A 26,642-nucleotide genomic window follows, 5' to 3' on the forward strand; every position below is an offset into this window, starting at 1 on the left:
TTCTTTTCACTATTGTGGAGAGAGCAAGAGGGATGCGATCACAGAGACTACCGCGCAGGTCTGCGCGTACAGGGACACAACTGCAAAGAGAGCCGTGCACTTATGCAACGGCGGCTTCAGTCACAGAGACCTGCGAAGCTCTGCAGACATATTGGACTGTCAACACAAGAAGTTATGCTGAATACTTTTCCCAAATTAACACTACTGTCATAAATTCTTAAACATGTGATTCCAAAAATAAGAATGAATCATTGAGCATGCTGGCAACTGGAAGCTGTGCGTTTGACTGGAGCTACTGCACTCCTGGGAACTACCTTCGCAAAGCCACTGTATTCTCAAAAGCAAAGTATTCTCATAAACAGCTTTATAAGAGACAACACACCTGCAGGCTGATAAACACTTGGCGGTGAACTTTAGCGTAACAGGAGATACATAGGGGTTCTATGCATAAAAGTTTATCTTCTGAAATGCAGACACAATGCTTGTAGGTAATTCATAGAGGTGTAAACCAGTCTTTCTGTCACATATTCCGTTTGTACTAAACAAAGCAACCTGTAAGCCAGACGCCCCGGTTCCTGATTTTCATATAATTGTAGTGATGTTTAAAAAGGAGATATTTGCAGTATGACAACGTTTAACAACTGCGCAGAAAAGAAGGGCTTCGGTCAGGCAGGAGTCTCCCCTTAGCAGCTTCCATGCGCCAACCGCGTGTTGGAGGGCAATAACTGCACAGCCGCTGTACAACGTATGCTTCTATGTGGAATGGAGCATCGGACTATGAGTTTTAAACTACTGCAGTCTGAGCCATTTAAATCTTCTGAAGGTTCAGCAGCATTTAGACGGCCCTACGAGCACAATTGCGCATTCCTCCAAGTTTAGGGGAGGGGGAGCGGGGATCATGTTCAAGTGTTTAAATAGGCTATATGTTAGTATTTGTCTGGAAAAAGCAACGTGAATCTGGACAGCTTTACATTGAAGAGCTACGTCATAATGTGTACAATACATTTGCTGACAAACCACTTCAAGTTAAGCTACTTGTGTTTGTTTCCATTTTGACAGGACAGGGATGACAGGGAAAGATAAACTGCCTTTGCTTGTGACCCGGCGGCATTATTATTATTATTATTATTATTATTATTATTATTATTATTATTATGTGCAGTGTAGCGTTCACAAACCATTAAACTAGAAAATACCAGGTGGGGTAAAGCATTGTGATCCCACTATAGATCCCAAGCGTTTTACCAAGTGCACAACCCTGGCTCCTGAAAAGTTTAGAGACAAACTACCGCCCGAAATGTTGTGCACTTCCTCTTTCCAGACAATGCATATGGGGGGGGGGGGGGGAGCGTGTGCAACAGCTGGCAGCAAGCTTGACTCTAGATCGCTAGATGTCTAATCGAATTCAAATCTTGGTTTTGTTGGGACACACTTTTAACTGGGACTGCCGTAGCCAGTAAATCGTTGTTATCTTTGCCTATAATACGATGTTTATCAAATTATAAAAAATTGCAATAAATATGCATTTTATGTTATAGCAAACAATCGTATTTACCTCATAAAATATGGGATCGTCCACAATGATAAGAGAAGATAAGATAGCCACACACTGCTGAACAGGTTTTAACGTCACAAATAGAAACACTGAGACTGATCGAAGTGCCATAGCAACAGGTGGCTTCCCTCTCAGCACGGGAGTCATTGGATATTCTTTAAAATCACTGTTAAGCGCAAAAAGAACTGTGCATGTAATTCGATGTGTCGCATATTATAACGTTAATGCAGTTCAGAATTTGTCATTACATTTAGCTATAAATTAGTATCAAACTTGCAACCCCATTCTTACGCAAATTGTTCACTTTTACTGGGGAAAGTGGCCCTATTGTGAAAAGAAGTGTCCCTGTAATTAAATACTGTAGGATTGGTATAACGTCGATTGCACAAGCGTACAAACAGTTATAAAAGACATATGAGTCTGGAAATGTCCTAGAAAACTCTGAAATGTTCTAACTCTCTTCTGAAACAACAACACTGTAAATAGCATCCAAAAGTGTGACTAACGAATGTGCATACAAAACACATAAATCATAAGAGCTAGGCTACTGTACAAATGTTCACATTTGCAGTACAGCAAAACGTCTAGCTAGCTACGACATCAGCAGTATCGGTAGCAAGTACGCCCACATGCATTTTGAAATTACGAGCCAGCGCGATAGTCATGTAGCCATTGATAGAAATTAGACCTCTAATTTAATAAATGAGCCACTATATTGTTTTTAAAGTGCAGGATTGAATGAACTTACCTAAGCTATTTTCCAACCCATCCATATCTGGAGGCTCCGTGGTGTGTAGCTTCCTCCGATTATTATTTAAAAGTTTCAGCGCTTATTTTTTACGTCGAGTTTCACCGTCTAAAATGTGGTGTTTTCAGTCATAACCAATATCCGTTGACAGCAGGCGCTGCAGTAACCCTATTCTCTTAGACATCGGTCAGTATATTACCCTCAAGTCCAACTTCTTAATTTCTTATGAGTAGTTGCAAAGATATCTAGCGAGCAGGTTAGTTAAATAGCTGACACTCATCGCAGTACACATGCAAAAAATTGATTCGCTTTCAAAATGCACTCAGAGACCCAGATCCAGGAAATGCTCGGCGCAGAGGTGGGAAACACATTTGGCTGAAGTTTGTTGAGCAGATAGTCAACAGCCACCTACGCATTAGACACAGCAGATAACGTTACATTAAATACTGTTTTCGTCAACGCGTAACTACTTTCTTAGCTATTAGAAGTTCACTTAGTTTCTGTTACCTTTGCATCTTTTGTTTTACACTTTTTTGACATATTTGTTTTCACTAGGGAACAACATTTGACGCACCATGTATACGTTTATTTTACTACCGCAGCTTGAAAATCCAGTTTTGGCATTCGTGGGCGGAATTGATTGTAAAAACATTTTCGGGGAAACAACACGAGTTTTTCCATGGAAGATATGCATTTAAGCTGCTTGTTATGCGTGCGTGTAAAATTGAAGTTATGTTGGCTTTTTCCATCATGGTCAAATGCCATCGTGTGGTAACATCACGAATTGCTGATACACCAGCAACATTTGTGCGATTTATTTTGGCGGGCAGGCGGAACTACGTTTTCATTTTCGAATTTCTTTGGGGAAGTCGTGGCTGCCTGCACCAGGAAGTAGTACCGGTGAAGTAATGGCGATACCCATGTTTCTGAAGGAGACCGGGTGCTCTAGCTAACGTAGATCCAGCTTGTGACCATATAGCGTAAGTCATTTGATAAAGCACAATTTTTAAAAATATTTAGTGACAGTTTTTTTATTGGCTATAATTATCTATATTGTGCTCAAGCTATTTAAGCAATTTAGCTAGTTAATATTAGCGAGAATTATGCCTCACTGTAACTTAGCTGTCTGTCTGACGTTATCGATAAATACGTGTTTTTGTTCCCTAATATGAATAGTTGTAATGTAGATTAGCCCATAGTGATGCAGTGGTATTTGTAATGGAAGACATACATACGTATACATCACTGGACTAGCTTGATTAATGAGATTCATCGACACTTCATTATATTATTTAAACAAGCTATGAATGGTTTGTTTTTGGTTGAGTGTAACGCAGATAGCCAGATCAATATATGAACTCGATGGCTTGTGGTGTAATTTACAGAGTCATATTTATATGTCATTTAGTCTGTTTGAGTGTGCAGCAGTATTCCCATGAAGGTCGTACCAAATCCTGTTTACAATAACAAATTGTGCGTAATGTTGCATGTAACTAGCAAGCCGCAGAATACCAGACAGCGGAAGGACCGTGATGCATCGACCATGAACTGCGCTCCCCGTCTTTTACGGATACAGAATTTTAGGGCCCTGACAGTGTGTCTAAGGGCCATTGTTCCGGCTGCAGCGCCATTTACGTCTTCTCATACTCACTCCCCATTCCTGCACGGGTGTTCTGTCCAGGTGAGGGCGGGTTTTACTGCATTTACATAAATCCAGAGATGACAGTCACACTTGTGTTAATTGAACTATGGGGCCAAACTTGCAATCAGCAAAGTGCTCGTATAAATGTAAACGTTGTGCTGCTTTTGGAATGCCCTGATCTCTGCCCTGTAACCTGAACACTACCTTGCATTGCAGACACCTAGCAGATCTTGTCCTGATCAGCTTTCAGTCACAGTGCAGCCAGTAAGTGCTATATTCAACTGTAATGTTAAGACATGTCCAGTAAAACACCTTTTATGTTCCCAGCACTCATTAAGGAGTTTCCATGGCAGTGGTGCACTTCAGAAGAACCGAGCCATCGCTAAGGACTATGAGGAAAAATCTGAACACGAGGGGGGCAAATCTCTGGTCACCCATGACGACCTGTTTGAGCGTGTGGCCCAGGAGTCGAGGACCAAAGCCACATTCAACCGTGTGCTGGACGTCTTTGTCAAGCAGGACATCCGACGACGTGGGCACGTGGAGTTCATCTACGCCGCTCTGAAGAAGATGCTGGAATTTGGAGTGGAGCGTGACCTTGCGGTCTACAACAAGCTCCTGGACGTTTTTCCCAAGGAAGTTTTTGTGCCGCGGAACTTTATCCAGCGGATGTACAATCACTACCCGCGGCAGCAGGAGTGTGGTGTGCAGCTGCTGGAGCAGATGGAAAATTATGGTGTGTCCAGCGGCTTTCTTAATGTGACACAAGTGTGTGCACTGGAATGTTGAGGCAAAACTGCATGAGCAGCTCTTAAATTACTCGAAAGGAGAATAATTTAGGAGCTGAAGGAGAGTAAGTTAGGTCCTGACAGATGGCAACTGGGAATAAAGCCAACAGCCTTCTGCATGCCAGCTCTGTGCATTGCACTCCTACACCTCCATCCCTTTGGTCAGAGCATTCCAAATCCCACCCTCATCATTTGAATTTGGGTAAAGGAAGTTAGGAAGCCCAGTATGACTGTTCCTTTTTTTCTTTTTGTATTTAGTATTTTTTGCTTTTAGTCAGACAGAGAAAGCAGAGCAGGTAACAAGTATGTAAGGGCTCACAGCTTAGAAGGTCCCGTGCAGGTTGTGGGGGGATTCGTCTATTGCTGTAGAGTCGGCCACCCTCACAAAAAGCTTTGTACGAATATCATTTCATTTTTCTCATCTTCAGGAGTCCTGCCCAATGTGGAAACCAAGGTGCTTCTGGTGCAGATCTTTGGGGAGAAGAGTCACCCCATGCGAAAGTACCAGCGGCTCATGTACTGGTTCCCCCGGTTCAAGAACATGAACCCCTATCCTGTCCCTCACGAGCTCCCCCAGGACCCCATAGACCTCGCCCGCATCAGCCTGAGCCGCATAGCGGCTGACCTGGACGCCAAGGTTACCGTGCATCAGGTGGGCATGGGGTAATTTCCACCCAATTGGAGCACTTCCTTTACCTCTCCGTCGAGCTGAAACCGGTCTGGCCCAGTGCCTTCCCCTGGCTATCCTGATTCCAGCTCTGCAGCAGAATGGGGCAGAAAATGGGAAATGGGTATAATGGGTTCTGCTCATCCAGTTGGTTTCCTTTTTAAAAATTTCATTGTTTTTTCTCCTGTGCAGTTGCCTTATACAGACATCACTGAGAGCGGGGAAGAGGTGTCGCAGCCGTATATCATAGGTACAGCAAAAAAAAGTCCCTACTCCTTTCAGGAGCAGCAGTTTCCCTCAGTTGATTGAAGTGAAGCACTCACACCCGGTCTTTCTCTGACAGGTGTACAGAGTCCTGACCAGCGCTCCCTGCTGGCCAAGCACAACACCAGCCGACCTGTGTTTGTGGAGGGTCCGTTTCCCTTGTGGCTCAGAAAGACTTGCGTCTACTACTATGTGCTGCGGGCTGACCCACTACCGCCCGAGGAGAGGGTGAGGTCCTGGCTCGTTTTTGAGCAGGCATTGTTGAAGATGACCCTGGTCCTAATTCAGCTTTTCACAGTTTTTTAGGCCACAGTCTATATTTGAATATGATTTTGTGTGCATTTTCAGGCTCCACCATATTTAGGCTGTTATTTTTGGGGCTCCTCTAGGGGACAGAAACACAGTAGTTATAAAATAATGAAGAGTGATTGAGCATTCACGCAGGGTTGAAGCTGTCAGTTTGGAGCTGTAGGGCTCCAGAATCACTCTCTGACCCTCCTCCCTGTTCTGCCTGCAGACGGAGGAGCCCATCGATCCCGAGCGGTGCTTCTTCTACCCGCTAGAGCTGGACGTGGACTTGGACCGGGACCTGGAGGACGATGACAGCTTTGACGTAGATGAAGGTGAAGTCTAGTCCATTGCCATAGTGGCAATAAATGCCATTTGGTTTACCAGCGGAGTCCAATAGGAGTCTTACTGTACCAGTAAATTCAGCTTCTTTGGGGAAAATTTCACTATACAGTTTCCCGTTTTGCGGCTCTCCCCTTAAATTTGTGGTCTTTCATGGGGGTGCTTGTTGTATTGGGCTCTCTGTCTTAAAATCTTAGAGACCTCACAGGAATAATATGTAAAGAGATCAAGAAAATCGTTGGTCTTTGATTAAATGCTATTTTGTTTGTGTGTGTGTGCGTGCGTGTGTGTGTCTGTGTATATGTGTGTGGGTGCACACAGTGGTGGAAGGCCCCGTTTTCGCCATGTGCATGGCCGGTCAGGGGGACCAGGTCACTCTGGCCAAGTGGATCTCGGCCCTGCAGGAGACCAACCCTGTCCTGGGTAGGACCGCCACCCTGTTCAGACTGGAGTCTGGACCAGGCGAGCTCCAGAGCGCTGCCGAGGCGGAACCAGCGTCAGAGACAGAAGCCGAACCAGGGCCTGCCGAGGAAGCGGAACCTCTGCGCAGCCAGCGCATGAAGCAGTGAGCCTGCTTACAGAGCCGCACCGCTGTAACAGCCAAATGCTTCCGGACTGCAAATGCTCCCACTCGCTGATTCATTGCATGTGTGGTACATCTACATCGATCGTATTTCTGATGCAGGGATTAGCTAACAAGAGAAGCAGTAAGTCACCCTTTCATTGGCTGTGTTATAATGAAGGGCAGTTAAACATACCGATGGGGAGCATAGAGTTATTTCCATATGGGGAAGTATGTTCTGGTTCGTCCCAGGAAGGATTGTTAGTGCTGTTCTTTTGTGACTGATTTAACAGTTATTTCATTTTACCGTTACAGTTTCAACAAGTTCTGAAATCACAAGGAGCAAAAAAAAAATACGATTATTGTTGCTTTAAATGAAAGCTCTGATATTAAAGCTCTTATAGATGATGTAACAGATGATGCATGTCATTTTTAATGATGCTGTCTGACTCTAGAAGCCATGAATATATATTTAATTATGATACAAAAAATACAATAAATAAATTCTAAAAAGACCTGACCAGATGGTTTGAACTGCTTGTTTGTTTTCACTCTTGAGTACGAGGCCACACTCATCAAAGAGATGCAACCTGCTATTATGTAATGTTTTTTGGTGCTATTCCTGTTTTACCTGATTTTTATTAACATCAGTAGCAGCTGTTGTATAATTTGTTCAAAGTTATTACATTCTTATTCTTACCAAATATATATATTTTCCCCCAAATATAGTAGTTTTTTTCAAAGAAAAAAAGAATGTAAATGTAAACTATATATGGAAAGAAACAATTCCAGGCATCCAGGATCCTGAATTAGAATAAAATGAGAGTATGAGAGAAATTCACCTTTAAGTGAGGTAAAATTGTGCAACAAAATGTTTTTCTGAATAATAACTATTTTTGTGTTAAAGATTTGTGTTTCTGTGAGCAATGGTATCATAATAAGCTTTTAAGAATAAAGATAAAGTTCATTTTATCCATTGTTTTGTGCTCATATTGTTTGAGGGTAGCAATAACTCTGAAGGGAACTGTGTAACAGTGTGTGTGATATTCTGGTGGCAGTTTTTATACTACCTTGTTAGATTTGCCACTGTAATAACAAATAATGATAATCCAGTATGATACATATATATCTGTGTTGAAGCAAAACAGGAATTTCAATGGAACTGGATGGCATGCATGTGCGTGTACGTGCTGGCGTGTAGAGTGGTGGCTTAAGTGGAATTATTCTGTTTGTTTTACCAGGGTAGTGGAAGGAGATTAGGTCATATTTTTAAGTACTAAAGGAATTAATAAATTTGGTAACACTTTACAATAAATTGCTGCTATACCTGTGTAGTTAAATTACGACTAATAATGACTAATCACTGTTGTTCAATGTTGCCTACATTGGAGTTACTCAGTAATAACCTCTTGTTACCAAATCAGGTATAATTTAACAACACGTGTGTAAGCTGAAACTTAATGTAAAGTATTACCTTAAATTCTTCAAATGATAGTTCATAGCAGAGCACAGGGGCATAGGTCAAAATGGGTTCAAGGTGAATATCTCTCACAACAACCTGCTTGATCCCCACTAGTCTGGCTTCAGGCCTGGCCACTCGACCGAGACTGCACTCCTCTCGGTCAGTGAGTCACTCCATGCCGCACGAGCAGCCTCCCTCTCCTCTGTCCTGATTCTTCTAGACCTCTCCGCTGCATTTGACACTGTGGAGCACTCTATCCTCCTGTCCTCCCTGGCAGCAACAGGGATCTGCGGCACAGTCCTTGACTGGATTGAGTCTTACCTCTCTGACCGTTCCTTCCAGGTTGCCTGGGTAAGGTATTACCACCCCGTCCCCTCGCCACCAGAGTTCCCCAGGGCTCAGTCCTCGGTCCCCTTCTCTTCTCCTTGTACACCAGATCCCTTGGCCCTGTAATATCTGCCCATGGCTTGTCCTATCACTCCTATGCCGACGACACGCAACTCTTTCTCTCCTTCTCCCCATCGGACACACAGGTCCCTGCCCGCATCTCCGCTTGCCTGAGGGACATACAGAGCTGGATGGACAATCACCACCTGAAGCTCAACCCGGGAAAGACGGAGCTAATCTTTATTCCTGCTCTATCCTCTCCCCTCCTCGACTTTTCCATTTCCCTAGGGGACACCTTAGTGACATCATCACCCTGTGCCAAGAATCTCGGAGTGGTGATGGACAACAGGCTGTCCCTCTCCAAGAACATCGCAGCAGTAAGCCGGGCATGCAGATTTTTCCTGTATAACATCCGCAGAATCCGCCCCTTTCTCACCACCTACTCAACCCAGCTCCTGGTCCAAGCAATGGTTCTATCCCGCCTGGACTACTGCAACTCTCTTCTGGCTGGACTACCGGCATCTGCCACCAGACCCCTGCAACTCATTCAGAATGTTGCGGCTCGTCTGGTCTTCAACCTCCCCAGACACTCCCACGTCACTCCCCTGCTCACTACCCTCCACTGGCTGCCTGTTATAGCTCGCATCAAATTTAAAACATTGGTCCTAGCATACCAGGCAGTCAAGGGATCAGCCCCAGCATACTTCCACAAGATATTCAAACCCTACATGCCAGCCAGATCCCTCCGTTCTGCTACCTCAGGACGCCTAGCACCTCCCCCTCTTCGCACCTGCACTTCCAGAACACGTCTCCTGTCTGTTCTGGCCCCACGATGGTGGAATGACCTCCCTGTGGAGGTCAGAACAGCTGAGACACTGACCCATTTCAAACGACGACTGAAGACTCACCTCTTCAGGCTGCACCTCTCCCCATCCCTCCCTACCCCCCTGTAAATGACTGTAAGCTTAGGGTTGTAACTAGGCAGCTGTTTCGTAGGTGACTTAGGCGCATTAACTGTCTTAACTACTGGTTGTATTTTTTCCATAGATTGCATTGTTGCCGTTCTCGTTGTTTAGTGTTAATGAGTTTAACCTTCAGGGTCCAAGTTGAACTATGCGGTTGTTCCCTGAACTTGGACCGGTACTTCTCTCTAGGGGTTTCGTCATACTTGTTCCTGGTTATGGTTATACACTTTGTTGTACGTCGCTCTGGATAAGAGCGTCTGCCAAATGCCTGTAATGTAATGTAATATCACACTGGCAGTATTATAAGTTATCACTGAGTCCTTAATGTAGCTACAGCCATATAGTGGTAGAGACCCTTGGGCTTTCAAGACCAAGGCAGTCTCCAAAACTGCTTATTTGGGTTCTACTGAGTATACAAGTTGTACTTGTGTGCACTCAATAGTAAGCAAGTGAGATGTTTTGTATACGGCCCAGGCCTGCCACGATGTTGGCTAGATCAGGGCTGGTTCTGGAAATAGGCAATTGTAGGCATCATCGCAGCCACCCCCCCTACACACCCCCCATCCCCCCATCCCCCTGTGATCTTGCCTAGGCTGGCAGCAGAGACAGAACCATTCCTGCCTGGCACCACTCATTCTTTTGCATCTTTAAAGAAGCTGAGAATATTGCTCTCTTTATTCGGTTTAAATAAAAACACTAAGGGGCTACAAGAAAGGAAGGAGGGTATGGCCTCTTCTTTTCTCTCTTTTAATAGAACCATCCACTGCCTGAACAGCATCAGGAAGTCACCACTCTCCAGGTGGCATGCACCTGGCTCTACTCCGCTTACAGCACTGTTTTTCCATATGAGCCAATTCGGTTACCTCTCATGGAAACACGAGTTGGAGCATGTGTGTGATATCCTGGACAGACTGACCTCACTGTTTTACTGCAGAAACTCCTAGAGGTTGACAATGCTCAGGAATCTTTTTTTTTTTCTTTGTTTTTTTTAGCTCTGACAAAATGTCTTTGGCTTGTGGTTTGGAATCATATTCAAACAAAAACGAAATATTCCAGGTGCCTACCAAAATGGACATCTGACTGTCCACAGTGATCAAAATGACGTTCTCTAGTGAGTCTGCGTGCCAAATATTGAAATCTATATGGCCAGGGAAGTTACAAGGCAGACAGAGTTGCTCATCGCCTCCCACTGACTACAACTGTGCTGTATATTTGCTTAGCCCTGTAACCAGGGCAACTTACATAGCTCTAATTTTACTTCGCAAAATGATACATTTACACAGGTGTGCTTTCAATTAAACAGTTCAAGTAATTAAACTCAAGGGTCTAACAGCTTTCCATCTGGGAACCAAGCCAAAGTGCCCAGTCCTGACCAAACCCAGCACAGTCACCAGGTTAAAATTTCGCACAGTACTGTACACTTCTGCACATACTGTAGACTTGCAGAGGCTCAAATGTGCAAGTCTCAAGTGGATTATAGAGGATGATTTAGAAGTGGACAGCTGTAAACTAAAAAGGACAATTTACCTGTGTAAAATAGTGCATGTCTGGCTGTTTCCTATTAAAATTACTAGAGTCAGTTCAGGACAGAAACAAAGCATGTCAAGGTCATTGGAAACAGGTACAGATTGCTTTAAACTGTGGGGATGTTGAGTTTCTAAATGGTATTTGCCCCCAAGATTATTCAAATTTCAATATACTTAGTTTGAATGCATTTGCGATCAGAAAGCCTTCAGGTAGTGTAATGGAAACTGTGGAGTCACGCCATTGCTTGCATGGGTTCAGCTTTGACTCTGCCACTGGACCTGTGTTCTGAATCCTCACCTTGTGGTTTATGAACCGACCAAGCTCTCTGTGCAGATGCCCTGAATACAGCATGATTAGGAAGGCATTAGGAAGAATTTTTTCACGCAGAGAGTAGTCAATGTGTGGAATAGCCTGCCAGCTCATGTAGTAGAGGCAGAAACTCCAGGGATTTTCAAGACAAGGCTTGACACGGTGTCAGATACTATCTAGTCTGCAGGTAATCAGAACACTAATTCAGTCAGGAAAATGGCAAGCATTGTTGGGCCGAATGGCCTGTTCTCATCATTATGTTATGCTATGTTATGTTATGTTATCTTGTTATCTTGTGTTATCTTATGTTATGATCCAAGGTGTGGAAGCATCTGCTTTGAGAGTTGTACTTCCCTGTCAGTCATTCTAATATTCCGCACAGTTTTTGCTATTAAGGGACATGTGTGCCCAGGTTGCAGGTTCAGCAGTTCTTTCCTTTCAGTAAGCACTGTACTTCACTTCATCACCTTTAGTGCTTTCAGTACATGTACAGCTGTATAAATAGCTGCGTAATGATAATTACCTGAGTCTGTCTGGATAGAGGAATGTTATTAAGCAAAAGGTGTAAAGCCTTATTTTATGCTTCCAGCACTCAACAGGCATTTCATAGACAGAAAGCACAAGAAAAAAAGGTGATTTAACAATATGGTAATAGCAGTAATAATAATACAAAAAAAGATTTGGTAATGGATGCATTGTTGTAGCACTTAAAACAAGTATGAGCCTCAAAGTACTATAGAGTGAATGGGGGGAAGGGGGCCTACCGTGAGATGGAGAACCCTAACCCTAAAAACTTATTCTGGAATGTGGAGTTTGATGGATTGGAAGTTTGGGGGGAAGAATAATTTCTCACCAGACCAGCTTCCCCAGTCTGGCTGCTTATCTGTGCCTAAGGTCTGCAGATGTACTGCATCTGTCGTAGATCACACCATCTCTGTTTCATCTCTACCCCAGAGGTAGCGCTGCTTGTTCAAAAACAAGCAGTCGGCCCATTAGTAAGACCATGTTCTGCCTGCATAGGTTGGGTTTAAGTCAGCAAGGGGTCCTTGGTTTACTGTTCCATAGACACCTCCTAGTTACCCACCAGCCTCCAGGTTGCTAACTGTTTACTATAAGTTGCCTTTCACTTAGCCCTAGGCATCATGTAGCATGCTAACTGATTTGTAATATGGAAGGGAGTTGGTTCACAGACAAGTCTATGGGAGGAGTGTGTGTGTGTGTGTGTGTGTCTGTGCGGTTCAGCTGCAGTGCTACCTCAGATGTGTCTGGCATTGTTCATTTAAAATGTCAAATGTTTACATTTAAGTGGTGTAATGAGCTTTCAAACAATTAGCACTTGGCATGTAATTTAAAAAAACTGTTCTATAGTGCTAAAACACAAGCAAAATGCAGTTGACATATAGAATTTAGTAACATATTTGCACATGCAAAGTAACAAAAAGGACAATTGTGTCTATTTACTGAATTTTTAATATGCCCAAAAATACAGGCCATGGACAAAATCTGAGCAGAAAAACTGTTTGTAAAAAAGCTTTGCTTCATGAAATTAGCTTTAGCTTTTAGAGATAAACTGTCAACACAATGTTGGCTAAAACTAAATATTTAAATATCCTCTTTCTAAAACCAATAATAAAATTGCCGCAATACAACAGGAAACATATTACATCATTTTAAAATGAAAATTAATAAATATTTACCATATAACAGTCTGATTGGCCAGGGGTTGACGTTCCATTACAACAGTGTCATTTTGTCTTCATTACTAACTTTAAGTTAAAGTTAAAAGTCCATGAAATGGTAATACTAATGTCTGTATAAAAATTTATCTGCAGATTCTTCTGCTATGCTTTATAACTATTTATTCACTTTTTACACATATCTATAAAACATCCTACCTTAAAACAAAAAAGTGCACTTGTTTTGAGTAGATATCAACTTCTTGTTCACATTGTCAGTGTTAACCGCTACAGAGATGCAGTCATTTTAAAATACTGCATGATGCATTAAGAAGGTCGCTGGACTTGTGGCTTAAAGCTTTACATTGCAATCGTAGTGGACTGCATGTCACTGAGACAACATCTGTTGTTCTTACTATAGGGTTCTTCCACCACAGTGTGATGTCAGAGTTCAAGGGGACAGCAACCTCAAGTAAGATATAAACACTCTAAGGAATACAAGCCAGGGAAATTAACGGAAAAATATTTAGGTCATAGTCTAACTTCTGTTATAATTGTCTATATATTTCATTAATCATCCTAAACAAATCTCAGTTTTAAAGGTTTACTTTTTCTGAATTTCTGGTGTTAAGAAAAAGCTTAAAGAGATACATACATTATCATTCCAAGTCTGTAGTACAACAGGCATAGACACACATCACAGTGTAAGCATGGGAACAGTTATCATAGCAGCTGCATCACTGAGAGGATTTGAGGGAGGGCTGTGAATGACATGGGGGGGGGGGCATTATTTCAAGATGGTATGATAAAGTTCAGGTGGGCTGAATTTATTCTGGTGGCACGATTCTTTTTAAATTAAGCACTACAGTGATATCATTCATAAACAAAATGATTGAGAAAAACAAAATAGAACCCTAGATGGAGAAAGATCCTTGTCGCAAGTCCAGTTATAATGCATGCTCAATACTTACAGTACTAATAATATCATACATCTCAATATCAAAGGGAGCACACATAAATATTATTATATATAATATTTATAATTATAATATAATTATATATAGACATAATTATCATGTATTATCTATAATTTTTCCTTAACTCCCCTGAACTTAAAACGGTGGCCTCTGAACTGCTATAAACATCATTACTGAAGATTTCTGTCATTTCAATGAACAGAGGGTTAATTCTACAGCAAACCTCTGTGCTCTACACAGGAGGCAAGAAAAAGGTCTCATCTCTGCTCTCAGATATGTGGCGCCACCCTGTGGTGGACACAAGGAACACAAGCCATTTTCATGCACTTCCCATTAGAAGTGTGGCATACGTGTTCTGCCCTGTTGAATCATTATTTGGTCAGTATAATGTGTTGGTCTACACTAATTAGAGGCCTACATGCTGAAACCAGTGTTCAAGTCAGTTTGAAAAGTGAGTACAGTGAGTGTTTTACTGGTCAGTCAGTGCATGGGAGTGTGTAGTTTATTAGAGGGCGTTCAGGCCGATAGTTTTTCCGTCCTCGTACTCCACGCCCTCCTTCATGTCCTGCAATGCTACCACTTCCTTCATGTTCTGCGACGTTCCCTTCTGTCTCCCCCTGTGAGAAAACAGACCCATTATAGTACAACTCTCATCGCATCCCATTTCAGTAGAACTCTTATCACATCCCGTTTCAGTAGAACTCTTATCACATCCGATTTCAGCAGAACTCTCATCACATCCTGTTTCAGTAGAACTGACATCACATCTCGTTTCAGTAGAACCCTCATCACATCCCATTTCAATAGAACTTTCATAACATCTTGTTTCAATAGAACTCTCATCACATCCCATTTCAGTAGAACTCTCATCACATCCCATTTCAGTAGAACTGACATCACATCCCGTTTCAGTAGAACCCTCATCACATCTCATTTCAATAGAACTCTCATCACATCCCGTTTTAGCAGAACTCTCATCACATCCAGTTTCAGCAGAGCTCTCATCGCATCCCATTTTAGTAGAACTCTCATCACATCCCATTTCAGTAGAACTCTCATCACATCCCGTTTCAGTAGAACTCTTCATCACATCCCATTTCAGTAGAACTCTCATCACATCCCATTTCAGTATAACTCTCATCACATCCTGATACATCAAACTGCACACACCTACAATCCTCTCAAATGTATTTACACCCAAATTTCAAGTATGAGTGCAATGTAACTTGATTTTCCCCACTTCCCTTCTGATCTGTTTTAGAGAATGCTTCTCTAACATATTCCGATGTGTGGAATGTACTCTTACCATTTCTCCTCCACATCCTCGATGGTCTCCGGCAGGGGAACGTTGAGGGTTTCTGGGAGGAAGAAGGCGAAGATGCCGGCCACCACGGCCGAGCCCCCGTACACAATGCTGGGCAGGGTGGGCAGGTAATCGTCCAGGATCAACACAGCGGGTGCTGCCATGGACCCCACCCTCGCCATAGTGGAAGTAAACCCCATGCCTGTCTGCCTGCAGAGGGGGGGGGGGGGGGAGAGAGAGCAAAAGAGAGAGAGTGAGAGAGCAAGAGAGTTAGAGTGAGAGGGCGCAACACAGACTTGTAAAAGCTCTTCGTTCTACATTTGAAAAAAAAGTATCATTTTAGAAAATAATGACGAAGGCATAAAACAAGAACTAAAGAAACAAAAAAGAACAGAAGGATAGCAACCACTACAAAACAGAAGACTAGCCACTTTCTTCAAAATCACATACATTTTCATTCTTTATAATGTCAATATATGTTGTTTAACTTAAGGAACACATGATCATGCTTCAGTACAGCCACAACCAGTGTTTTCAACATTAGAATCACATTAGTTTCTTCACTTCACTGTACCCAAGTTTGTGCAGATCAGGTGAGGCCCAGAGAGGTGAGAGAGAAAGTGGGGTGGGGGGATTGGGGGTTGGGATACTGGTACTGAGGTTACAGAGGGCATCCAAACTGAAGTGGTTACTTATTTACATATTCACATATTAGCTGTGCAGCCACGTTTCCAGACTAGATGTGTTTGTATCCCTAACCAGGATGGCTGCAGCTGTCTTTAAGGCACACCACAAACAGAGTCTCCGAGTGTTCCCGCTAATTACAGCAGTGCGTGCAGGAGAAGGGGTACCTGATTACGGTGGGGTACAGCTCTCCTGTGAACAGGTAGACACAGGTGAAGGAGGCGGAGGTAAGCCCTTTACCCAAAACAGCCAGGGTGGTCCGTAAGTTCTGCATGTCTGTACATGGGGTCAAACAGATGTTCAACGGTCAAACCATTGGGCGTGAAGATGCTGGCGAAGATGACAGTGGTAGATCAGACAGGTTGCCTTGGTGATGCACTGACCCAGGAGGGTGAGGGAGGCCAGAGTCTCCAGCTCTTAAATTCAACCCCTTAGCACTCTGAGGTAACACTCAATCATATTTCCTGAAATGACTGAATGGGCAGTGTATCAGTAGTACTTGTCATTACTTCATGCCTACCTCCAGCAAACACAGTCAGAGAATGATGCCAAGCCCAGATTCAATCAACATACCATCTTTAGATTTGACTCAGAACTGACTGCATGTGAAGGATAAGGACGAATCCTGTTTTAGCAACAAAAAGAAACAAAAAAAAAACACAAGGCCCCCACGATAAAGAAAACCCACATAGCAAAACCAGTGACATACTGCACGGCACTGTAAGCCTAAAGGCCTGGTTCTGCAGTGAAAATGCTGAGGCTGTGGTCTGACCTGAGGGAACGAAGATGTTGGCGAAAATGACGGCCGCGGACAGGATCAGACAGGCCGCCTGGGAGATGCGCCTCCCCAGAAAGCTGAGGGAGCCCATGGCCAGCAGTTTGGCAGGGATGTCCACAGCCCCGAAGATCACCTGGATCAGGTAGATGCTGACGCCAAACTTCTGCAGGTCCATGGCCAGGCCGTAGTAAGCGAAGCTAGTGGAGAACCTGGTTCGGGTAGAAGATACCGTAACGAATGTGCTCAAAACATGGCGTTTGAGAAGAAAACATATATTCTGTATATACAAGGATTTCACTGTTTTTTTCTTCTTTCAAACCACTGTCAAAGTCATGTAGAATAATGGCAATAACTCATTGTGTAACATCCATCCCATAAAATAGCAGGATTTACAGTTTTTTTCTTCATTAAATGATTTTTCATTGGCAACACTTCTGCCAGTCTTTTCACTATTTTTTACAGTGTACTCAACCGATAAGGTGTATTGTAGTGGCAATGACCATTAATTATAACTTATAGAAAAACTCTGTTGCACTCTGTTAGTGGGCTTGAATATTTGGACTATGGAAAGGAAAATTAATTCAGGAACAATGAGGCCTGGGTGTAAATGACAGATTCCCACAGTCCTTCCTGTTATTCCTTGATGGTGTGTTGACAGTCATTTACATATATCATCTGTTCTACATCATGAATGATTGACTGCTGGTGTTGAAATATGAATGTGTATGAACAACCAAGGTCAGCTCTGTCAATCAGTGGTCACAGTTAACAGCACATGGCCAGACGTTGAGAGAGAGAGAGAGAGAGAGAGAGAGAGAGTGTGTGTGTTTGTGTGTGTGAGACAGAGAAATAGAGAGCGTGAAATGGAGAGATGGAAGCCTCACCAAACGAACATGAGACAAATGGAGATTTTCCTCATCACTGGGGTGCGCAGTAAGTCATACATGGTGTAGATGGACTTACTGCATTGAACCTCTTTCTGCATGCTGGAGCTCAGGACCTGCATGCACATGCACACACACACACACACACACAGTAATTAAACTGCACGTCACATACAAGGTAGATGAATCTGCGTATCTGCCGTTCTGTTTGTCTGTCCCTCCTAAAGCAGGACAGTTAGCTGAGCCTTTGCTTGCGCACACCGATTCTCAGTCCAGCTTTAACCTATCCCCAAATCCATCCGTCCCTCGCTCCCTTCCCTCTCTCACCTCCAGGGTGATCTTCTCCGCCATCTCCGGCTTGCCGTTGATGCGGGCCACGCGGTGGATGTGTTTGAGCGCATCCTCCGGCCTGCGGTTAAGCATCAGCCAACGGGCAGACTCTGAGAACCACCTGGAGAGAGAGAGAGAGAGGCGGAGACAGGGACAGTATGAGCCGCCCTGGTATGCAAGGGGGGGGGGGGGGGGGCGGCTTTGCTCAGCGACTGCGTAGCCAGCCAATAGGAGTCCGCGTATCACATCCTCACCAGCTGTACAGGAAGAAGATGAAGTAGGGAGCGCAGACGGCCACCTGCAGCTTGCGCCAGTCCCGGAGGCAGTAGGCCACGCCCGCCAGGACCATCTGTCCAAAGGTGAAGAAGAAGGAGGACAAGGTGCCCACAATCGTGCGGGTCTTGGTGGGGATCCACTCCACCTCTGTGGGCACAGAATCACGTAAGTCCCGCCTACGCGCATTACAGCAGACATCCAGGCCACACCCACGACTGAAACAGGTTCACCTCCTCTCCCACCCACACCGATACCACCTGAATCAAACTGTGGGGCATTGGAGCCCGGAAATATTCCTCGCATCGCATATTATTACAACATTTCAAAAGACTAAAGATTCCTGACAAACGGTTTCAAGCAGCTGGTAGCTGCATCTCTGGCCGGGCGTGTGTTCCAGGCCTTGTGAGCTTGGTCGGCACAGGGAAAGCGTTTCTGACTGCGTGTGACGAGCCAGGCCTGGCCAGATCATGTGACTTTAAGGCATGGGCGGAGACTCACTGAGGGAGACTGTGTTGAGGATCACACCAGACACGGCCATGCCCGTCAGGAAGCGCAAGATGCAGTAGGTCAGGTAGGAGTTGGAGAAGGCCGTGCAGGTCCCCAGGGTGGCCAGCTGGAAGTAGGACCAGATCAACAGTGCCCGGCGACCAAACCTGCAGGACCGCACGAGGCACCACTGTCATCAAGCAGTTGTCAAAACAGCATTCATGGTCTCAGCCTCTTTCTAACAAGACCAAACATGAACATGTTAGGAGGTATTTCCTCTCTGCTGTTGAATCCCGCTACAACATGTAAATTTACTCCTGCTTTTAACAATAGAGGTGATGGTTGGAGGCAATAATTGTTAAGTCCAGTCAGTATTGCAATCTCCATCCTCAGGCAAGATATTAAATCCATGGATCCAGTGCAGCTCAGCTACTATTTGATTAGATTTATGACCTAAGCCAGCCTGCAGGAGTTTGGCAGTAGCCTTTAGCAATTAGCTTAAAGGTGAATGCATGAGTGCACTATACCCTCATGAAAAGCCGGTTACTTGATTTTGCAACTTAGCCACCCCCCCCCCCCCCCCCCGCTGGTTCAGGCAGGTGTAGCTGCACGCTTAGCACCCCCAGTTTCAGTATGTATGCTAAAAACGTTGACTTTTTAAAAACTAAACTGATTTAATTTTCCACAAATAAGGTTTTTACCGATTAATGGTGCCATACCTACATCCCCTTTCATCTAAAATTGCACTTGTGCATGCAGAAAATATTTTACATTGAACATGTGATTCTGCACGCTGGTCGGGAAGTGGTGTTAAACATATACTCAACATAAAGAAGGGAGAGAGACGCGGGAACAAAGAAGAGAGTCAGAGAGAGAAAGGGTGTGGGGGGGGAGGTGGTTGCGAGCAGTGAGACAGAAAGGGTGGAAAAAAGAAAGACTGAAAGCGACCGGTGAAGAAGGAGTCTTAGTCCTGCATTTCATTACACGCATTTCATTTGCCTTTGCTGCTAAGAAGCAACACAAATATGTTTCACTAAGTCGGCCTGTGAGTAGTAAATAAAGAAGGAAACCACAGAGAGATTAATTTTAAGTACTGGAAATACAGTCTCTGGCATTTGGAGAATGTTAATCCAGTACCAATATAACTGTTCTCACAGATCAGTACATACAGGTTCAGGATGCTAATGTGTTTTATACATTTGGAGAGGAGAGTCTGATTTGGGGTCATACTTGTGCTGCTGTTCCAGGGCAGCAAAGTCACAGACTCTTGATCAGGTTGTGTAGGGTGGACATAATATGCCAGTTGTTTTATGAACAGGTGCCTAATATACTGGTCCCATTCTACAAGGTTTTAAGTTTCATGGGGGGAAAATGCATGTAGGAATCTACAGAGCGTTTTCATTATAATTTCTCACTTGACAGACTAAAAACTGTTCTCCCATATTGTCAGTAGGTATGGCTATTCTTTTAATAAAAAATGTATATACCACAATATAAGGGTCTCTTTAAAACTTAGATCGGAAGATCTGCCTGAAGGGATGGTGGTCATCCAAGCTAATGCCAGGTCAGCCCCGCTCCGCTCCACTAGAGTGTAGATGGTGTCAGTGTTGGGGAAAAAGAAGGAGGGAGACTCACTTGTCCGACAGTCCCCCAAAAATGATGGCTCCGGTGAGGACGCCCCCCATGTAAATGGTCTGGGTCATCTGCTTGAGAGGGCGCAGGGCACACACCAAGTCCCACTGTGAAGCACAGAGCACCAGGAACCTGTCAGTTCAGGCTCAACTTCCCTTACAATTCACTTTGGCTCTACAGAAGCACATTAGAGCAAAGGTTTTCATTTTGATTAAGTCTTTAGAGACACAGAACATTCAATTTTTCCACAGCTGAACCTACAATGGGAACAATATGTTCACGGTGTCTGCCAAGAGTACTGATAAAGATGAGCGAAAAATACTATATGAAATAAATAACACACGTAATATATTGAATGCTTAGAAATTATATTATTTTTGCAAGTACAAATTATCAAAAAAAAAATTGTGTAAAAGTTATAATGGTTAAATAGTTAAATTGAACCAATATCTTTAATCATTATAATCATAATTCTAAATTAATTTGCCTTCGGCAGATGTTAGAGTTGACTGATTTTTCATTTGTCTCCATTCAAACTCTATCATTAACGTGTCTTTATTTTACCAGAAGGTTAGGATATAGTTATACTGAGACATCAGACTTGCATTTCCCCACCCCGCAAAACAAAAAGCCCTGACACCTGATTCGTTATTTATTTTGGACGCCATCCTTTACGCGTTTGTTTCTGTTTGGTGCATCACGAGCGCAATGATTAGATTATGGTCTTAATTCGGGGGTACCTTGAGTGTAAGGAGGGCCGGTGTTGTAACTTAATTTCAGGCACGGATTGGCATTATCTCATCCCAGAGCTTCAATGCCATTACTTGCATTTTCACTTTACATGAATTTGACAACTAGTGCAATCATCCCAAAGCTATGGTTTTCTGGTCTATACATTGCTATTACTCAACTATAATCCTTTGAAGCTATTGGGCAAATTCTTGTAATTACTATCGTGTTGTGTACCGTTGATGTCAACTACAGGTAGTTCATTGATGTGCTACCCTGAAAAAATGTTTCAATGGATAAACATAAACAATTTTTTTTCAGTATATGCATAGGTGTAACAAATTTAACTAACAATTTAGGTTTATCCAATAAACCATTTTTTCAGTGGAATTTAAGCCTATCTTCAGAAACGAAATAATTTCGCGCCGTGCTTTGTAGAAACGGTACCCATGAACATAAGACTGAAACATATATTCAATGCCCCTCGTTATGTTGGATGTCTGTTCTGGAATGAGTGCACCTGTAGGTTTTTCGTCCCCATTTCGGTTGACATCCGCGGCACTGACAATTGGCGCAGACAACTGCAAGAGAATGGTCACTTACCTCCGAGACAATGGTGGCCTCAAATTCAGTCCTGTCATAGGTCCAACCGTCTTGGCACGACTCCGTTTCCGTTTCTGTGAAATTGACGTGCGTATTAATGGCGCTCATATTGGCCATTATAAGATACCACTGCGCCGTTTTGAATCTGGTACACTTTGACAGCTTGGAGCCTCCATCCATTGGGATATAAGCCCGGAGTATCTCCCGGTTGCCCACCTCCAGCACGGAAATATTCTGGTCGATTGCTCGAGAGGTCCCGTTGGGTACGTAACAGTGATGCCCCGGAGTACCGGCTGTGAAGTTATTCAACAGATTCTGGCTGGCCATGAGAAGACCCGGAATCGACAATAAAGTGACATGAATAATCTGGAAGCGTCCAAGGCCACCAATTTGATCCAGAATATCAGTAAACCCCATCTTGGAGTCCCCGGGGAAGAGTACGAGGACTCTGAAGGAATTGTTTGCAAACGCAAAAGAAAATAAACTTTCCACAGCTGTGCACAAAGTTTGTTGACTCTGGAATTACGCGATGTCCAAGTGTCCCTTCAGTCTTTGTTTCTAAGTCAAAAAGTGCTCGGCGGGCCGTGCGCAATGACAACAAATCCGTCACTCACAGCTGGAGTTCATTTTCCACTGCCCCATTAAATACTTTTTACACCCTGTACGAGCCTTTTCATCCTGTTATACGTTGTGCAAGTTGTTAAAGGTGTAAATAATGATTGAAAGGGGGTTAATGGTTATGAGATAACCAGTAGAGGTCCCCTTTTGAAGACCAGACGATCCAGTCACCTTGTTTTTCCAATACTGGAATTAAAACAGGTTTAACCGCAATACATTTCGTTAGTAATAATTAGAGATGTACGGTACACAGAGCAGGGGCGAATTTATCAGTTATATTTGCCACATCTTTAGAGACCACATTAATTTCTTAAATAGAAAATATGTTCGTAAAAATCTAACAATAAAAAGCACCCGACGTTTGAAGTTTAGACTATTTTAAATATCGAAGTAATTGTGTATGAACATTAATTGTTCTTATCTGCTTTCAGCAGTCGACAAGCTTATTGAAAACCCAGACATGATTTAAGTTCTCCCCATAAGATGAAATTCCTAAATCCCTCATTTTAAACGTAACCGGGAGCGCCGGGAGGCAGGGTGATATGGACAAGTGGCAGAAACTCGCTGATTTTATGCCTTCCAGTCAAACCTATTCCTCATGTATTTTGCGATATTCTGTAATTAAAAAAGAAACAGTGGCGAAGTTTGGACTTCTATTACCAGGTTGTCTGATTCCTGAACTTTCTTGGCATATTGAGTTTATCGCAATGGGGACCACCTGTTAGAGTTGAATTAACCCTGTTAGAGTTGAAGCAACGCGGGACATGTACAGCAAAGTTTATTGATTCCCTGAAACACTTACTAACATTCTCCAGTATTCATGACCAAAAAAAATCATAATACCACAAACAGCTCAGATAGGCAGTCACTTCTGCAGTATTCATTTAGAAACGAGGTCAAACAAAGCCTAGTGCTGCTTGCTTTTTTTCCCAATTCACTTTTTACTATTAAGAGCGTATGGCATAAATAAATGGAGAGCATATGTTGGCTGTGAAGACAAAAACCATCTAACCCCTTTGTTATATTTGTGGATCACTTGCATGGGTTATATTCATTCTGCTCATGAATGGCATGGTGACTTGTAGATTTCATTTAAGTTTCAGTCTTTTGCAAGTCGCAGTCTTTGTTTGGAAGGGCTGGCTTGGCACCTCTTCCGCTTGCCTCCCCTTACTGAGGCCTCACGTTGGACTTCAGGTGGAGCAGGACCATATTTCTCCACTTGAATGGGCCTTGCGATGAATGCGGGGTAGCGGGAGTCTGGGCAAGTGCCATCTTCGCTCTCTTTTTATTTATTTATTTAACCTTTATTCAACCAGGTAAAAGTGATTGAGAACAAATTCTCATTTACAACACTGACCTCTATGTGGGGGTCACAAGAGGTTTTCCTTATCACAGGAAATTTCAGTCCAGATCAAAAATGTATGGTATGCCGACACGTCAGTCATATTGCTGAACACAACTGATCAAAGGGCAACGGGCTGTCACTGCCTTGCAGCTGTATGTACCTGTGAACTCATTGAGGTTGTTCACACTTCCTTTGAGTGTTGTATTCAGGCACGAGTGGATCTTCTGTTGTCACATGCCACCCATATCTTGATGCCATATTCCCCTGACTCGCTGGTCAAGTACTGCCTGAAGGGACAACGGCCTCGGGAAGGAGCCAGTCATTCCGTTCGTCCTCTGTGACTTCAGGCCCAGGATTCTACAGGCACGGCAAGCGCTCCACCCGCCAGTTTGTCTTTTTCACGTTGAGAAGTTGGAGTTTCCCCGCGTGTACGCGTGCGTGCATGCATGTGTGTGTGTATGTGCATGTGTGTGTGTGTCTATGTGCATGTATGCGTGTGTGTGTCTATGTGCATGTGTACATGTGTTTGTGTGTGTGTGTGTGTGTGTGCATGTATGTGCATGTATGTGTGTGTGTGTCTGTGTGCATGTGTATGTGTGTGTGTGTGTGTGTGTCTGTGTGCATGTGTACATGTGTATGTGTGTGTGTGCATGTATGTGCATGTGTGTGTGCGTGTGTGCATGTGTGTGTGTGTGTTTCTGTGTGCATGTGTACGTGTGTGTGTGTGTGTCTGTGTGCATGTGTACATGTGTATGTGTGTGTGTATGTTTGTGTGTGTGTGTGTGTCTGGATGCATGTGTACATGTGTATGTGTGTGTGTATGTGTGTGTGTGTCTGGGTGTCTGTGTGTGTGTGTGTGTGTGTGTGTCTGGGTGTCTGTGTGTGTGTGTGTGTGTGTGTGTGTGTGTGTCTGGGTGTCTCTGTGTCTCTGTGTGTGTGTGTGTGTGTCTGGGTGTCTCTGTGTGTCTGAGTGTGTGTGTGTGTGTGTGTGTGTGTGTGCCTGGGTGTCTCTGTGTGTCTATGTATTGCAGATAGTTAAAATTTTGATTTTCACACTGTTATAGCACTCTGCTGCATTCTCAATTGCTATTATTTCCCATCTGGTCAAATTATACCTGGAACAGTATCTTTGTACCAAAATGGTGTGCCCAATTTATAAAAATTCCAAATTGGTCATCATCAATTTTACACATTCATAGGATTCATAGGACAATTGATGATTATATCATCAATTTTCATGCTGAAAAATGAAGCTTTTGGGTGTTTCAAAGACATTACATTATGAACTGGAGGGTTAAAAACTTCCATGGTGGCAAAGTTTGTTATATTGTTTGGAAATAAAAGCTATATTCTCCTCTGTCGAAATCAGTGTCTAACAGACAGCAAAGCACAATGAGTAAACTAAACTTTTCCAGCTGGTGTGAGCCTAAGCTTTGAACTCCTGTAACTCTGAGCTCCTGTAAACCTGAGCTCCTGTAACCTTGAGTTCCTGTATGTCTGAGTTCCTGTATCTCTGAGATCCCGTAACTCTGAGATCCACAGGTGCAGGGAGAAGATCCTGAGCATTGGTAACTCTGTATCTTTCCTGATGTCATTAAACGCAGCTGTCATTTAACCATTTATGTAGCTGAATATTTCACCCAAAAAAGCCCTGGATCACTGAGGCTAATGTTGTGCTGTCTGTCCTGAGGTTTCCCTTCATAAAGGACAACGTAAAATGTTTGCAAGATGCTATGTTTGCTATTGTATGTGGACATCCGTAATCCCACACTTAATATTTAACTTGTTTGCGTTAAGGGGTTGGATCAGGGTGGGACAGACGGAGGTAAAAGGTAAAAGGTCCATCTGGTCCATCCGAAACTTTTTAATCTGGCCATAAGCAGTGTGTACAGGTTAGTCCTCTGGGTTATGAAGTGTCATATGTAACTTTTAGAGATAAAGCACAATCAATATACTGATCAATATTTTTGTTCTAGCCTGAATTAAGCCTATGAAAACAAAACCCATTTTACTATACCATAGTGTCACTCTTGCTCTTTAGTCAAGCTTTTACCTCTAGTGGCTAAATATTGTTGCTGCAGGCCTTTGTCTTCGCAGGATCAGTTACCAGACAAAGCATCCAAGACATTCTCAGGCTATAGTGATACCTGCAATACCAGAAACCTGAATGAGAATGATTCCAGCAGTCTCCACGGTGGGCAGGACAGGTCAGTATCAATCACCATCAGGCACACCTGTCTCTGGCACATTCATACCTGCAAATTAAACTCAGCGCTGACCCCAGGCGTAAATGGGGGTCCTTTTCTTCTTCCTGTGGTGAGGTCTTGGCACAAGGTTAAGGAGAAGAAAACGTTAAAGCCTGACGCTTTTCACATGAGGTCAGACAGGTCAGAAACGCAGGCTAAGGTTATGCGCAATTGCACTTTTAGGCAATGTGTACATTTGGGCAATGTGACGTCGTAAAAGCAGGCAGGGGGCTTAGGGTTTAAGATAAGTGCTGGCAGACACCTTATGGGCTACAGGCTAATGGATCTTCAGGGTGTGTGTTTGCGGGAGATTGTGGATTTCTCTGATGGGTCTTTGTTAAGCATTATGTGCATTAGCGTGAGGCAAGGTTACAAAACCTTTACTGTCATCTGGCACCATGTCTGTGCTGAGGAGGTAATACCAACTTTAATGTCAGTTGCAATCAATATGCATGTGTATAATATTTGCATAATATGTCTACTGAACAGTATTATCTCAACAAATTGTTTTATTTATTATAGATTTTTCCCCGTTACTCTAAATCTGAATGGCTGAATTTTTTTTAATA

At 43.4% G+C, this 26,642-nt stretch overlaps 3 protein-coding genes across 5 annotated transcripts in view; 1 reads left to right on the plus strand and 2 right to left on the minus strand.

The window, feature by feature from the left end:
- The window catches only part of eml3 (EMAP like 3), a 42,793-nt gene extending 40,175 nt beyond the window's left edge, over positions 1–2,618 (minus strand). The window contains exon 1 of one of the 3 annotated variants that reach the window (XM_035433014.1): positions 2,304–2,618. In XM_035433014.1, coding sequence (XP_035288905.1) covers positions 2,304–2,328 — 25 coding nt within the window. In that variant the 5' untranslated portion in view covers positions 2,329–2,618. The remainder of the gene's footprint in view (positions 1–2,303) is intronic. The other 2 variants (XM_035433015.1, XM_035433016.1) reach the window with 2 other exon arrangements.
- A 410-nt stretch (positions 2,619–3,028) lies between these two features.
- Positions 3,029–7,376, plus strand: ecsit (ECSIT signaling integrator). The gene is made up of 8 exons (XM_035433017.1): positions 3,029–3,283; positions 3,801–3,984; positions 4,273–4,681; positions 5,162–5,385; positions 5,593–5,650; positions 5,744–5,892; positions 6,182–6,287; positions 6,616–7,376. The coding sequence occupies exons 2-8, from the start codon at positions 3,847–3,849 to the stop codon at positions 6,861–6,863; spliced, it is 1,332 nt and encodes a 443-aa protein (XP_035288908.1). The 5' UTR covers positions 3,029–3,283; positions 3,801–3,846; the 3' UTR covers positions 6,864–7,376.
- Positions 7,377–12,960: 5,584 nt separating this feature from the next.
- oatx (organic anion transporter X) lies at positions 12,961–22,490 on the minus strand. The gene is made up of 10 exons (XM_035432582.1): positions 21,865–22,490; positions 20,536–20,639; positions 18,913–19,067; positions 18,393–18,561; positions 18,136–18,259; positions 17,809–17,924; positions 16,919–17,133; positions 16,314–16,422; positions 15,466–15,672; positions 12,961–14,776 (listed from the first exon to the last, which is right to left on the minus strand). The coding sequence occupies exons 1-10, from the start codon at positions 22,279–22,281 to the stop codon at positions 14,665–14,667; spliced, it is 1,728 nt and encodes a 575-aa protein (XP_035288473.1). The 5' UTR covers positions 22,282–22,490; the 3' UTR covers positions 12,961–14,664.
- Between the last annotated feature and the right edge of the window lie 4,152 nt (positions 22,491–26,642).

The sequence above is a fragment of the Anguilla anguilla genome, chromosome 9, assembly GCF_013347855.1.
Source record: "Anguilla anguilla isolate fAngAng1 chromosome 9, fAngAng1.pri, whole genome shotgun sequence".
NCBI classification, from domain to species: Eukaryota; Metazoa; Chordata; class Actinopteri; order Anguilliformes; family Anguillidae; genus Anguilla; species Anguilla anguilla.